The 14,036-nt window shown below is 38.3% G+C and overlaps 1 protein-coding gene across 3 annotated transcripts in view; it reads left to right on the top strand.

Annotated features, from left to right (window-relative positions):
• Positions 1 to 14,036, top strand: part of SLC38A4 (solute carrier family 38 member 4) — a 75,988-nt gene that overhangs the window by 51,572 nt on the left and 10,380 nt on the right. For all 3 annotated transcript variants that reach the window (XM_043886199.1, XM_043886220.1, XM_043886209.1), the window contains exons 5-13: positions 502 to 575; positions 1,234 to 1,326; positions 7,851 to 7,932; positions 8,019 to 8,101; positions 8,198 to 8,256; positions 9,132 to 9,407; positions 9,538 to 9,617; positions 10,714 to 10,814; positions 13,017 to 13,141. In XM_043886199.1, the coding sequence (XP_043742134.1) occupies positions 502 to 575; positions 1,234 to 1,326; positions 7,851 to 7,932; positions 8,019 to 8,101; positions 8,198 to 8,256; positions 9,132 to 9,407; positions 9,538 to 9,617; positions 10,714 to 10,814; positions 13,017 to 13,141 (973 nt within the window). The remainder of the gene's footprint in view (positions 1 to 501; positions 576 to 1,233; positions 1,327 to 7,850; positions 7,933 to 8,018; positions 8,102 to 8,197; positions 8,257 to 9,131; positions 9,408 to 9,537; positions 9,618 to 10,713; positions 10,815 to 13,016; positions 13,142 to 14,036) is intronic.

The raw sequence follows: 14,036 nt of genomic DNA on the forward strand, positions 1-14,036 counted from the left end.
GAGTTTGCTTTGACTTCTGTGTTTCTAGATTTTATTTTTTTTATTTTTTTTTTTTTTTGTTTCTAGATTTTAGATGGATGTTTAGTCAGGTCATTGAATAGCCCTTCAATTATAAATATTTATGAGAATATCATGCAAATATGATATACATATACATATGCCCTTTATACGGAGTAAGTAGATATAGTATTTGTTAATTTTGCTGTACCTTTAGCATCTAAATTTTAAGCTAGATTCTACTACTGGTAACACACTGAAAAAGGTGTGTTAGGGACTTCCAGTAGTATGTTTTGGCCCATAAAATAAAGCCAATTCCAGTTCTGAAGCATTAAAGAGCATTTGTGACATTCTGAAAAAGAATTTTTCAGCATCCCCAAATCCACATACTCCTGGAAAGTTAATGATTGAAAAGACCAGTGTAATAATGTATTGTAACACCATGTATTATTATGTCTTATTTTTTACATAAATCTTATTGTTTCCTTTCTATTCCCTTCACAGAATCATGCTGCTTGCCGTGGCAGTCCTATCTCTTTATTCAGTTCATCTTTTATTAAAGACTGCCAAAGAAGGAGGTATGCTACTCCTTAGACACCAGATATGCCATTTTGATTCTGATTAAAGGCATTTTAGTCTCTAGCTCCATACCTGTAATCAATTTTACATTTAATTTTCTTCTAATCCCAATCACATGGCCTCTCCATGTTTTTAGTTATCTAGGCAAGTGAAAAATCAAGTGAAAGTGAAAGTGAAAGTTAGCCTGCTCAGATTCAAGCCAAATGGAGAAAAAGACTTTTGGTGGATGATAGAAATAACATTTCTGACTTGCTGCATGGAGCCAAGATGAATGAAGCCATCACTCCTTGTTTGGAGAACATTTACCATATTTTTTTAATGGCTTTTGAGATTGCATATTTGGGGTTTATGATTTCTATAGGTGGTCGCTTAGGTCATTTAGGTATGCACACTCAGTCATGTCTGACTCTTTGTGACCCCATGAATTATAGCCCCCTAGACTTCTCTGTCCATAGAATTTTCCAGGCAAAAATACTGGAGCAGGTCACTATTTCCTTCTGCAGGGGATCTTCCTAACCCGGGGACTGAACCTGAGATCTGTGATTTCTATATGCTGCTTATTTACATGTTTGAGACACCAGTGCAGAATTATATTATAGAAATATCTTCATCACTAAAGCAGTTTCTTAACAAGGTTCTTTTCATTTCTGATTATAGGGTCTTTAATTTATGAAAATCTAGGTGAAAAGGCATTTGGATGGCCTGGGAAAATCGGAGCTTTTATTTCCATTACAATGCAAAACATTGGAGGTAAGAGGTTCTAGCTTTCAAGAAATGATTTAAACTTTCTAAATGAGGTTCAAGAGATAAGAAAATTTAATGGCAATGAAAAAGAATTTAAATAGAAATACCTGCTTTATCATTTTTAAATTTAATGAGTAAAGTTTTCCAAACAGATTTGCTCTCTCTCTCTAACCCAAAACAGCAATATCTATATTGAAATGAAATACTATATAAACTCTATGAAATAAATTCTATAACAAAAATAAAGAATGAAACCTTTCTTGTTTTCAAATATATATATATATATAATATATACATATATATATATATATATAATTGAGCACGTTTCAAAAAGGAAAAATTCAGTATCTGAGGCACGTAGTAAATTTTGGGGTCATTGAGACACATCTTGTGCAGTCAGCCCAGTGGGCAGTGTTCATAGAAGTTGTGCCAAGGTAAAAATCTGGTGAGGCATCGAAAGCATTGTAAAACAGATTCTTATAATTCCTACTGAATGATCATTTCCAGAGAGAGCTTAGAAGCATATATTTTTAATCATGTTCCAGGTTATATTTGCCCACCAACTTCACTGGTCCTCTCACGTCTTTGACCTTCTAAAGACATTTTAATCCATATTTCTGATGTCCTGTGGCTATGTCCTCTTGCATAATCCAGACTATATCATCACATAGTGGCACTTACTTCCCCACCTCCTACCCAGTCCCAAACCAGTTATTCCATCCTTCTGTTCTTTCTTCTTAGTGAACAAACAATACCAGTAGCATCCAGTTTCTTAAACCAGAAATCTGGGGATCAGCCTAAACATTTCCCTCTCTCCCTAACCCTGACCATTCAATTAAATACTAGCTCTTAAGAAAAGAAGAGAAGGGAAAGGCAAAGAAGAAAAGGAAAGATATACCCATTTGAATGCAGAGTTCCAAAGAATAGCAAGGAGAGATAAGAAAGCCTTTCTCAGTGATCAGTGCAAAGAAATAGAGGAAAACAATAAAATGGGAAAGACTAGGGTTCTCTTCAAGAAAATTAGCGATATCAAGGGAGCATTTCATGCAAAGATGGGCTCAATAAAGGTCACAAATGGTATGGACCTAAAAGAAGCAGAAGATATTAAGAAGAGGTGGCAAGAATACACAGAAGAACTGTACAAAAAAGATCTTCACGACCCAGATAATCACGATGGTGTGATCATTCACCTAGAGCCAAACATTCTGGAATGCAAAGTCAAGTGGAACTTAGGAAGCATCACTACAAACAAAGTTAGTGGAGGTGATGGAATTCCAGTTGAGCTATTTCAGACCCTAAAAGAAGATGCTGTAAAAGTGCTGCGCTCAATATGCCAGCGAATTTGGAAAACTCGGCAGTGGCCACAAGACTAGAGAAGGTCAGTTTTCATTCCAATGCCAAAGAAAGGCAATGCCAAAGAATGTTCAAACTACCACACAATTGCACTCATCTCACATGCTAGCAAAGTAATGCTCAAAATTCTCCAAGCCAGGCTTCAAAAATATGTGAATCGTAAACTTCCAGATGTTCAAATTGGATTTAGAAAAGGCAGAGGAACCAAAGATCAAATTGCCAACATCCATTGGATCATTAAAAAAGCAGGGGAGTTCCAGAAAAACATCTACTTCTACTGTATTGACTATGCCAAAGCCTTTGACTGTGTTGATCAGAATAAACTGTGGAGAATTCTGAAAGAGATGGGAATACCAGACCACCTGACCTGCCTCCTGAGAAATCTGTACACAGGTCAAGAAGCAACAGTTAGAACTGGACATGGAACATCAGACTGGTTCCAAATCAAGAAAGGAGTACATCAAGACTGTATATTGTCACCCTGATTATTTAGCTTATACGCAGAGTACATCATGTGAAATGCTGGGCTGGATGAAGCACAAGCTGGAATCAAGATTGCCGGGAGGAATATTAATAACCTCAGATATGCAGATAACACCACTCTTATGGCGTAAGTGAAGAAGAACTAAAGAGCCTCTTGATGAAAGAAAGAGGAGAATGAAAAAGTTGGCTTAAAACTCAACATTCAGAAAACTAAGATCATGGCATCTGGTCCCGTCACTTCATGGCAAATAGATGGGAAAACGATGGGAACAGTGAGAAACATTTTTTGGGGGGCTCCAAAATCATTACAGATGGTGACTGCAGCCATGAAATTAATAGATGCTTGCTTCTTGGAAGAAAAGCTATGACCAACCTAGACAGCATATTAAAAAGCAGAGACATTACTTTGCCAACAAAGGTCCATCTAGTCAAAGCTATGTTATGTATGGATGTGAGTGTTGGACTAAAAAGAAATCTGAGCACTGAAGAATTGATGCTTTTGAAGTGTGGTGCTGGAGAAGACTCTTGAGAGTCCCTTGTACTGCAAGGGAATCAAACCAGTCAGTCCTGAAGGAAATCAGTCCTGAATATTCATTGGAAGGACTGATGCTGAAGCTGAAACTTCAATAATTTGGCCACCTGATGCAAAGAGCTGACTCATTTGAAAAGACCCTTATGTTGGGAAAGATCGAAGGCAGGAGGAGAAGGTGATGACAGAGGATGAGATGGTTGGATGGCATCACCAACTCGATGGACATTAATTTGAGTAAGCTCTGGGAGTTAGTGATGGACAGGGAAGCCTGGCATGCTGCTCTCCATGGGGTCACAAAGAGTCGGACACGACTGAGCGACTGAACTGAACTGAACTGAACCATTCTTTCTCTGGTTTATCTTTTGAATCTTTCTCCTTCTAGTCTCATCACCACACTTCAGACTGTTGCAGTAGCCATCTAACTGATCTTTCTGTCTTGAGCTTCCCCTCTTCCATTTGTAATTCATCCTCCAAATTAACTTTCTCAAATTCAGATCTACCCCAGCTTCTCACATGCATAAAATTCTTCAGCATGACCTCATTATTTTCAAGATAAGATTTAAACTCTTTAGTCTGACATATAAAGGTCTTAACCATCTTTCCTTTGCCTACCTTTCCTGAAAAACCCCCTATCGATCTGTCTCTGTCCCTTCCCTACCCATCTATCATCTGTTCCTTATGTGTTCTGTGTCATAACTAACTACATTCAGCTCCCCTACTTTTACCATCCTCCAGCCCTACCACACATGCTTTCTCTGGTTCTCCCCTTTGGTTGTTCCCATGCTCCATCGTTCTCTAAGCTATTAGGTACTAGCACCTTGGGGTTCCTTTAACCTTGTTTGTATAGAACTGGTATATTGTTGCTGTTCAGTCACTCAGTTGTGTCCAACTCTTCTTGATCCCATAGACTGCAGCATGCCAGGCTTCCCTGTCCTTCATTATCTCCCAGAGTTTGCTAAAACTCATGTCCATTGAGTCGATGGTGCTATCTAATCATCTCCAGGGGTTTTTAAATCTTTGAGTAGAGAATAGACTTTTGAAGCCTGACGCCCCTGAATTTGAGTTTGTTTCTGTCACTATCTGTGACCTTGGGAAAGTCACTTTACACATCTGCATCCATTTTTTCCATCTGTGTAAATGAGAGTGGTAGTTCATTCTCACAAGGTCATAATAATACGGGTTCAGTGCATAATTCCTCCCCAGTTTTCTGGTTGTTCTTAAATGGAATTTTTATAATTCTAAGACAAATGCATGCTACTTGTGAAAAAACTAAAACATTGCATGAATATACAGATTACAAAGAAATGTTTATGTAAATCATCCTTAGAAAAAAACACTTCAGGTTTTCCTCTCTGTCAAATTTAACAAATATAGTGTTACTGTTAAAAGAGGATCATCTTATAATACTGATTTACAGCTTGCTTTTTATTTAATAATATGCCTTGAATGTTTTTGCATATTACTCTTTATAATGGTTTTTGAATTTTCCATTGTACAAATGCACAGTAATTGATTTACTGAATCACTTCATGAACAGTTTTGGAATGTTTCCAGTGTTTTACTATTGCAAAAAATGCTGCAGTAGATGAGCTTGTATAGAGATCTTGCAAGGAGGCCATTCTTTCTGATTAATAAAATCACTGGAATTATCGGGGATTTCTAAAATGCAGCAATTTCTTTAAAAACCTTTATCTAACTATAACTGCTCCTACTAATGGATAGTTAGTAAGAAGATAAATAAAATCCAGTCATTTCATAATGATTTGTATTTATGTCTGTCATATTTTTATATAGTAAGAGTACAATACCAGGTAGAATTTGGCAGTAATTGTTTCATTTTTTTTACTGGCATTGAGCCCCAAGCATATAAGTCCCCTGGCCTCCACCAAATAAATTGCTTTACATTGGGCCCAAATTTTCAGCCTTATTAACATTTAATAAGTCAATCCTAAAGGAAATCAACCCTGAATATTCATTGGAAGGACTGATGCTAAAGCTGAAGCTCCAATACTTTGGCCACCTGATGTGACTCATTGGTAAACATCCTGATGCTAGGAAAGATTGAAGGCAAGAGAAAAAGGGGGCAACAGAGGATGAGACGATTGGATGGCATTACTGACTCAGTGGACATGAGTGTGAGCAAACTCTGGTAAATAGTGAAGGACAGGGAAGCTTGGTGTGCTGCAGTCCATTGGGTCGCAAAGAGTTGGACATGGCTTAGCGACTGAACAGGTACAACAAAGATTTAAATATCAAGCATTTCATAGTAGGAGATTTAAATTTAAGGATTTCATAGGAGTCCTTTGCAGGTGATCTAATATACTTATTTGGCCCATAGAACTAACTGGACATACACATACTTAGCCCTGATCCCAATAGGCTGAGTGGCAACAGCATTGTCCATTGTTCCAAGTGTAGCTACTATTATGCTTTTAAGCAATGGAATAAACTATAACATGGAATCTCAATCAAGCCCCACCACACACACACACACAGTGTGGCTTTAAAGGAGTAAGGTGAAATTTCATACACCATTCCTGAAAATCTCTCACTTTGGTTACTCTATGTGATTAGTGGCTATTGTGGCCTAAAAGAAATCACTTGTATTTCTGTATTTTGCAATTCCACATTTGGAACGTTTAATTCTTTCAATACCCTGAAAAGTTAACACTGACCATGGATGTTTTAACATTAGCAGAATAATGTTGACTTTATCCAGACAGGTCTGGATCATTCTGAATTTTTGAAGACCAAACACATTAACAGTGGTGACGTCACTGAAAGTCAGCAATTAACAGCTCTAAAATTGAATGGTACCTCACTGAACTAGTTAATCAGAAATATCTCCTCTGTTTACCCTCTGTAAGATTTAGCTTTAGCCAAGGTCTTTGTAAAAATTAACCAAGTCATGTTTACAGAATACACATCAGATATTGTAAAAATCATTTCATTTCACAATAGAGAAGAAAAACTGGCCAGAAATTTGGGAGCTTATATTTTGGATGTGGTATGTCATTTTTCAAGCTGTGTGATATTGGGCATGTCATTTAAGCTCTCATAATCATTATATCCTCAGCTGTGGAATGAAGATGGTAAGATGCATCTTGCTCTTTCAGCTGACCACGTGCAAAGCTAAACCATGTGGGCAACTGTTATCACTATTATTAATTTTATTTGAGGTTAAGGAAATATTTTAAACTATTAATAGTTCAATTTGCAACTTGGATCGCTGCTTGAAATGTCTGTTAGCAAAAATTCACTAGAAGGATGTAGTACACACTTAAACCTTGCAATGTGAAAATTGTCAGTGTTATTTTCAGTTGAGCCTTTTGACCGTGTGTGAAATAGCAAATTAGTTTTATTCTTCACTGAGTGGATGGACTTTGGAAAGGGATGTTGCATAAATCCCCCAAATTGTATGTTATTGTGCATGTCTATATAAACGTTTTTCCAGAGAAAGGGTTTGCACATTTTTATAGGTCAAATTTTCAAAAGAGTACATGATCACACATGCATCACTTATAGAGATGCTCAAGAAATTTTGCCACTTTGTTATGATTTCTTATTTGGATAAAGGATATAGAAAAACACTTCATTGATAAAGGTTAGAGAAGCTATCCTTTCTTGTACTTTTCTTCTTTATCAATCCAGTATGACTCCAATTTGGAGAATCAGCCGTCTGAGATTTTGTGTGCCCCTCATGGAGATCACAGAGGACTAAACTGCTGCCTACCTACTGAGGGCAGAGTGATGTGTACTCTACCCAACCCCACCTTGCAATTCTACCCCCTCTCTTGTGGTTCACACCTTTGGTTGTCGAACGTCTGCCTGAGTTTTAAATACAAACAGGCACACAAGTAAGGCCATGATGACTACTAACAGGAAAGCTTCAAAACTGCAGCTTCACTGAAAACTTCAGAGCTGGATTTAACACAGAATCAGCATTGATACTGTCGGCAAATGTCCATCAGGAAGAGCCAAAGGGCCCAATGTCCATTTATGAGAAGAACTTGGAAGGCATACAGAATACGCAGTGGGTGGCTTTTCTTTCAGTTTGGGAATTACCGAGAAGTTGGGATGTCCCCAATGCCTGGACTTCTCACAACTTGCCTGTGACATTGGTGCCATGAACACCACTAAGCTGTCGCGTTTTCCATTTTAGCCATGTCAAGCTACCTCTTTATCATTAAATATGAGCTACCTGAAGTAATCAGAGCATTCATGGGACTTGAAGAAAATACTGGGTATGTCTTCTGTTTTCTCTGTAACATCAATAGACTCATTCTACTTGGTCTTTTCTGATCCTAATATTCTGGTCTTTCTTTTCCAGAGAATGGTATCTCAACGGCAACTACCTCGTCATATTTGTGTCTGTTGGAATAATTCTTCCACTTTCTCTTCTTAAAAATTTAGGTAAAGTCATTTTCCATTTTGATTTTCATTTCATATTCTAAGAGGTAAGCTGATTGTGGATGCCATATTCACCTTCTGGAATTTCCTAACTCTTAGGTTACCTTGGTTATACCAGCGGATTTTCTCTTACTTGCATGGTGTTTTTTGTCAGTGTGGTAAGTGATTTTTGACATGATCCTTGTAACTTGGTAGGCATGTGATGCTTTCAGTGCCTGAAATGGTGTCCTAATTTTTGTTCAAGCACATTATTAGCATGAAACAGTTCTTGCATCACAAGCAATTTTCTTGTATTCTCACTTGGAATGAGAGAAGAATAGTCATGAGTTCAAATATAGTTGAGTTAGAATGTCAAGGCCATTGCTAACAGTTTGTTCTAGGCACACTAGATGTTATAGTTGGACAAAAGGAACATTTCAGCAGGAAAGTGACAATAACTCAGGTTTTAAAAAGGTGGAGGAAGAAGAAGTGAAGAGACCCATAAAATAAATGGACTCTAGAATTATCTGTATTTGCATGAATCAGCCATTTTCTCTTACTCATTCTACCCATAAAGAGAAGGTGACCACAGGGGAATTAAAGAAATCCTTTCCCACCCTATTCCACTCCCCTCTAAAAGGAGGAATTTCGGCTAATATCATGAATGCCAACATTTATATAGCATTTCTCCAAAGAGGCAAAGGAGGAAGGAAGAATTTCTGATGACTATTTTCATTAGTTTGAAGAAATGAAAGAGATGAAATGCAGCAAGAAAATGATCATCTTTTTCATAGAGTATGCATGAAGCTTAGGGTGGATTCACACAAAATACTGTCTTGTTGCCAACCATAGCTCCAACTCCAACCATAGCTCCAGCTCCTTCCTTTGAACAGAGGCTATAGGGAGTCTCCATCATCCATTAGTCTAAGAGGAATCTTCAGCAGAGTTCCCTCATGTTTACCCCATAAATCAACCATATGGATTTTTTGTTCCATTGTTTCCCTCAAAGGGCTGACTCTTTGTTGTTGTTGTTGTTGTTAATGATCTGGTCTAGGTGATTTACAAGAAATTCCAAATACCCTGTCCTCTGCCTATTCTGGACCACAGTGTTGGGAATCTGACATTCAATAATACAGTTCCAATGCACGTGGTGATGTTACTCAACAACTCCGAGAATAGTGGTGTGAACTTCATGATGGATTACACCCACCAGAATGCTGCAGGACTTGACGAGAACCAGGCCAAGGGCTCTCTCCATGGCAGTGGAGTAGAGTTTGAAGCACACAGTGATGACAAGTGTCAGCCCAAATACTTTGTCTTCAACTCCAGGGTATGTGAGAGCCAGAGGCCTCTAAGAGCCTAGCGATGGAGTCTCTGAGTTTTTATTTCGAAGCTGAGATGGCCTGAGGTAGCCCTCTCTGTTGGAATGCTAAATATGAGGTGTTATCTTTGTTTTTCAGACGGCCTATGCAATTCCCATCCTAGCATTTGCTTTTGTATGCCACCCTGAGGTCCTTCCTATCTACAGTGAACTTAAAGAGTAAGGCAGCCATTATTTTAACATTTAAACCTGCTTTGAAAATGTGCTCATATGTTCAAAGGTGCTTTATATAGAAGCATAGTTTATAGCTTTGTCTTTACAGAAAGTTTATGCTGTAACCCACTCATCAGTAACGTGCTTTAACCACAAAGGTGTGAAACAGCCCCTTCACTACTTTCTTTTCTCCTACTCCTTCATCCTAATGATCCAGGTGAGGGGTCCAGGGGGAGGAAGAGCCCATGTCTGCAAGGATTTTGGCAGGCATGGGGAATTTGAATTTGAAATTGGTGGGAAGAAGATGTCACCTGAGCTTGAAATGACCCACACCCATGCAGACCAAAAATTATGGTTAGGATGGCCTGGCTAAGCAGCTTCTTCTTTTACCCTGAGAGGAGGGTGTCATATAATAATTCTCATCTTTTTTACCCAGACTTCAATCCTCAGTTCTCACTAAACAACAATAACTTACCCCATATATTCAGATTTACTTCTTGAAAAACTTTTAGAGCACTTCCATTTGATTTACTTGAAAAGTCCTATGTAGCAGTTCATCTACACTTGATCTTAGCTGAAAGATGGGGAAGTGATAGCAATTACCCTAGAGGCCTGATGATGGTCTAAGCAGCCAGGTGCCTCCAGAATGGTTTCCAGAAGCTGTCCAGGTAAAAATACCAAGCTTTCAGGTAGTCTGAGCTCCTAGAAGGACTGTTTTGTTGATTCTAGTGAATTCTTGTCTTCAAATCTATCTCACTGTGAAGTATGAAGGCTTTCTGCATTAGAAGCCAGTTTAACCTTTGTGTCAATTACACTTTCATACATGCAATAGACAAGCATACTTATCAACATAAAATAAACTGATCCTTTTCTAGGAAAATAAGTTATTTCTAAGACTGAAGAAGTAGCATTTAAGAAAAATGGAAGCAAATACTCCATAATTCTCGAAGGCAAATTTTAAATAAGTGATGTTTCTGCACTCAAAATGTGGTTTTATAATGAGCAACACAGACATATATTATTTTCTTAGCTTTTAAATTGCAAAAGGTAGTATTTTTATCAGTTCAGAAAATCAAAGCTCAATGTCCTTTATCTTTTTCAGTCGGTCCCGGAAGAAGATGCAAACAGTGTCGAATGTCTCCATCACGGGGATGCTCGTCATGTATCTGCTTGCTGCCCTCTTTGGTTACCTAACCTTTTATGGTAGGTCACTCTGTCAAAGTCATTCTCTTTGTGCAAATCCTAGTTGGACAGATCATTAACCTGGTAGGTATAATTCTTTTAATTACTCTCAATAAACAGCATGATCTATAGATACACATACTCAGTTAGCATGCTATTTTAGCCTCCTCATTTGACCTAAGAAAATGACTTAAGAAAAATTGAATTAGGCTGCCTAACAGTTTACAGTAATTTGTGAATTCCCTCATATTTTATTAAAAAAACCTCTCAATAGTAATTCCTTTTCTTAAGGGATAAAGGATATTTCAGCTCTATGTTGTAAAGCTCTTTTGGTAGAATAACTAATTAACAAACAAATGGCAGAAAAAGTACAAATTCCTTGAGTTGGAACCTGCTTCTTGTGTACCAGTCAAGTCAAATCTGGAGGCCTGGAGAATTAGACAAATTTTCTGGCTAATTTCATTCTATTCTATTATAGTGACTGGTTTCTAAGTGAAGAGGACATGGCAGAATTCCTTTCAATCTGGGGACATACTATCAAAAAACAAAGTGACTCTGGTCACATTAGATTATGCTGAAAATATTTCCTCTGTGGACACAAAAGGAGCAGGATTGTTCTTCTCTTCCCTGAAGCATGGCCCTAGAGATGAATTTCAGGGAATCAAACATTAATATTAATCAATGTTATCAACTTGCATATATTTTAAAAATAAAACTCTCTAACGTTTTGTGTTTTTTTCTGACTGACTCAGTAAATTAAATTGATTGCAAGACAAGTTGGGCAGGAAGAGGCTGGAGAGGGCACCATTTGCTTGGGTTTTTTTCTTTTTGACTAATATTTGGTTTTTAATCAAGCTCTGGTTTAGATTGGGCATTAACTCTGCTGGTTGTAAATTAATGAAAGTCAGGACAACGTCATTGATGGTATTTTTATCCTCCTTTAATTTCGAGGGACGGAGTGGGAAAATCAGAGTACATCTGATTCTATGAGTATTTCCTTATCATGTGTGCCTGGAATTCTGAACAAAATGTGTTTTCCAGGAGGGAAGCATCTTAATCTTAGAGCAGTATTCATTGAAAGATTCTATAGCAATCATACTACTTCATCTTTGTATTGTTACATAGTCTCAGTTCAGTTTAGTTGCTCAGTGGTGTCCGACTCTTTGTCACCCTGTGGACTGCAGCACACCAGGCTTCCCTATCACCAACTACCAGAGCTTGCTCAAACTCATGTCCATCAAGCCAGTGATGCCATCCAGCCATCTCATCCTCTGTCATCCCCTTCTCCTCCTGCCTTCAATCATTCCCAGCATCAGGGTCTTTTCCAATGAGTCAGTTCTTCACATCAGGTGGCCAAAGTATTGGAGTTTCAACTTCAGCATCAGTCCTTCCAATGACTATTCAGGACTGAATTCCTTTAGGATTGACTAGTTTGATTTCCTTGCAGTTACTTAGTCTAATGAGGCTCAACTCAGTGAGACAAACAAAAACTTGACAAAGTCCAAGAATATGTCTATCGAAGTCATGATGGGATCATAACTGTTGAGCTTGAAAAAGTGTTAGAGATCATTTGTCCTAGGGTTTCCTACTAGGTTTGGAGAAGCTGCATCAGGGCTTTCTAGGTAGGTGGGAGTGGAAGGAGATGGCAAGATGTGAGGGACACTCTGATAAGGCTTAGTCCTTTCATCCCTTTCAACCAGAAGACCTCAGCCTGTCCTGTTCTGTGATGCTTCTGTAAAGCAGAGAGATTTATCACAATGTCAGTGACCCAGAGAAGAGCTGTAACAATTTTATATTAAATCCTGCAACTTTACAAGCTTCAGGACCCTTTGTTCATTTGAACAAAGATCACACGAGGTGGCTCAGCAGTAAAGAATCCGCCTGCCGTGCTGGAGATGCAGCAGAGGTAGGTTCGATCCCTGGGTTGGGAAGATCCCCTGCAGAAAGGCATGGCAACCCACTCCAGTGTTCTTGCCTGGAGAATCCCAAGGACAGAGGAGCCTGGTGGGCTACAGTCCATAGGATCACAGAGTTGGACACGACTGAAGTGACTTAGCACACATACACAACCAATATGTTGAGATAGGATAAAAGCAGAGGTGTCTGGATTCTCAGATCTGGGTTCTTCCTCCTATACTGTGTTCTTCCTATAAAACGTTGTCCTAGGTGAGCAGTGCCGATGTGACTCCACGAGTGGACTCAGTCTCCTCTTCCTCTTTGCAGGAGAAGTTGAAGATGAACTGCTTCATGCTTACAGCAAAGTGTACACGTTTGACACCCCTCTCCTCATGGTACGCCTGGCTGTCCTTGTGGCAGTGACACTAACCGTGCCCATAGTGCTATTCCCTGTAAGTACCTGGCTTTGCTCAAAGAATCCTGCTTGACCACACAGATTAGTACATATGCTCCGACTTGATGTTGGTTTAATTAAAAAGCAATTCCTGAGAATGTTATATTTTATATAGCACTTTGAACCTACTGACTATGTAATATGTAGATACAGCAAGTATTTTTATTTTTTATTATTTATTTACTTATTAAAAAGTTTAAAAAAAAATTTGGCCAAGCCACCTAGCTTGCCAGATTTTAGTTCATTGACTGGGAATCAAGCCCATATCTCCGGCAGTGAAAGCACAGAGACCTAATCATTGGACTGCCAGGGAATTCCATACAGCAAGTATTTTTAAATGCTAAGTACTTTTCAAATGTAGGGGAAAAAAATCACCAAATTTATATCTATGTATTTATTTGCTTTGTGGTTTTATTGAGATTGAAATTTATTTTTAAACTAAAATTTAAAAAAAGAGACCTTGAGCTTCTCTCTTATAGATTAGTAGAAATGAGTAGTAATTCATAAACACATTCACTTTCAGCTTACATTGTATTTTCACCACAGTTCTGAAAATATTTCATTTTTTTCCTCCTAGTGCTATTATGCTACCTTAACATTCAAAAGTCACCCTATTTAATCTGATTCTTGAAGGTGAATGAGGAGATTCATGTTAAGTAAATGACACACTACAACCAAATTTCCTTAAAAAAAAAAATAGTGGTATCATCCATCATATATCCCTTCTGCTGCTTCTAAGATTGACGCATACCCTCTTGCCAGACTGGTATTGGGACAGCCCCTTCATGGCATTTACCACTGGGGTCAGTTGTTATGGGATCATAGAGCAGGGCAGGTTGTGGAGACTTGAGTTTCAAGTTAAAACCACTACCTATGGAGAAACACAAGTCTGC

The sequence above is a fragment of the Cervus elaphus genome, chromosome 3 (genome assembly GCF_910594005.1).
Source record: "Cervus elaphus chromosome 3, mCerEla1.1, whole genome shotgun sequence".
Classification (NCBI taxonomy): domain Eukaryota; kingdom Metazoa; phylum Chordata; class Mammalia; order Artiodactyla; family Cervidae; genus Cervus; species Cervus elaphus.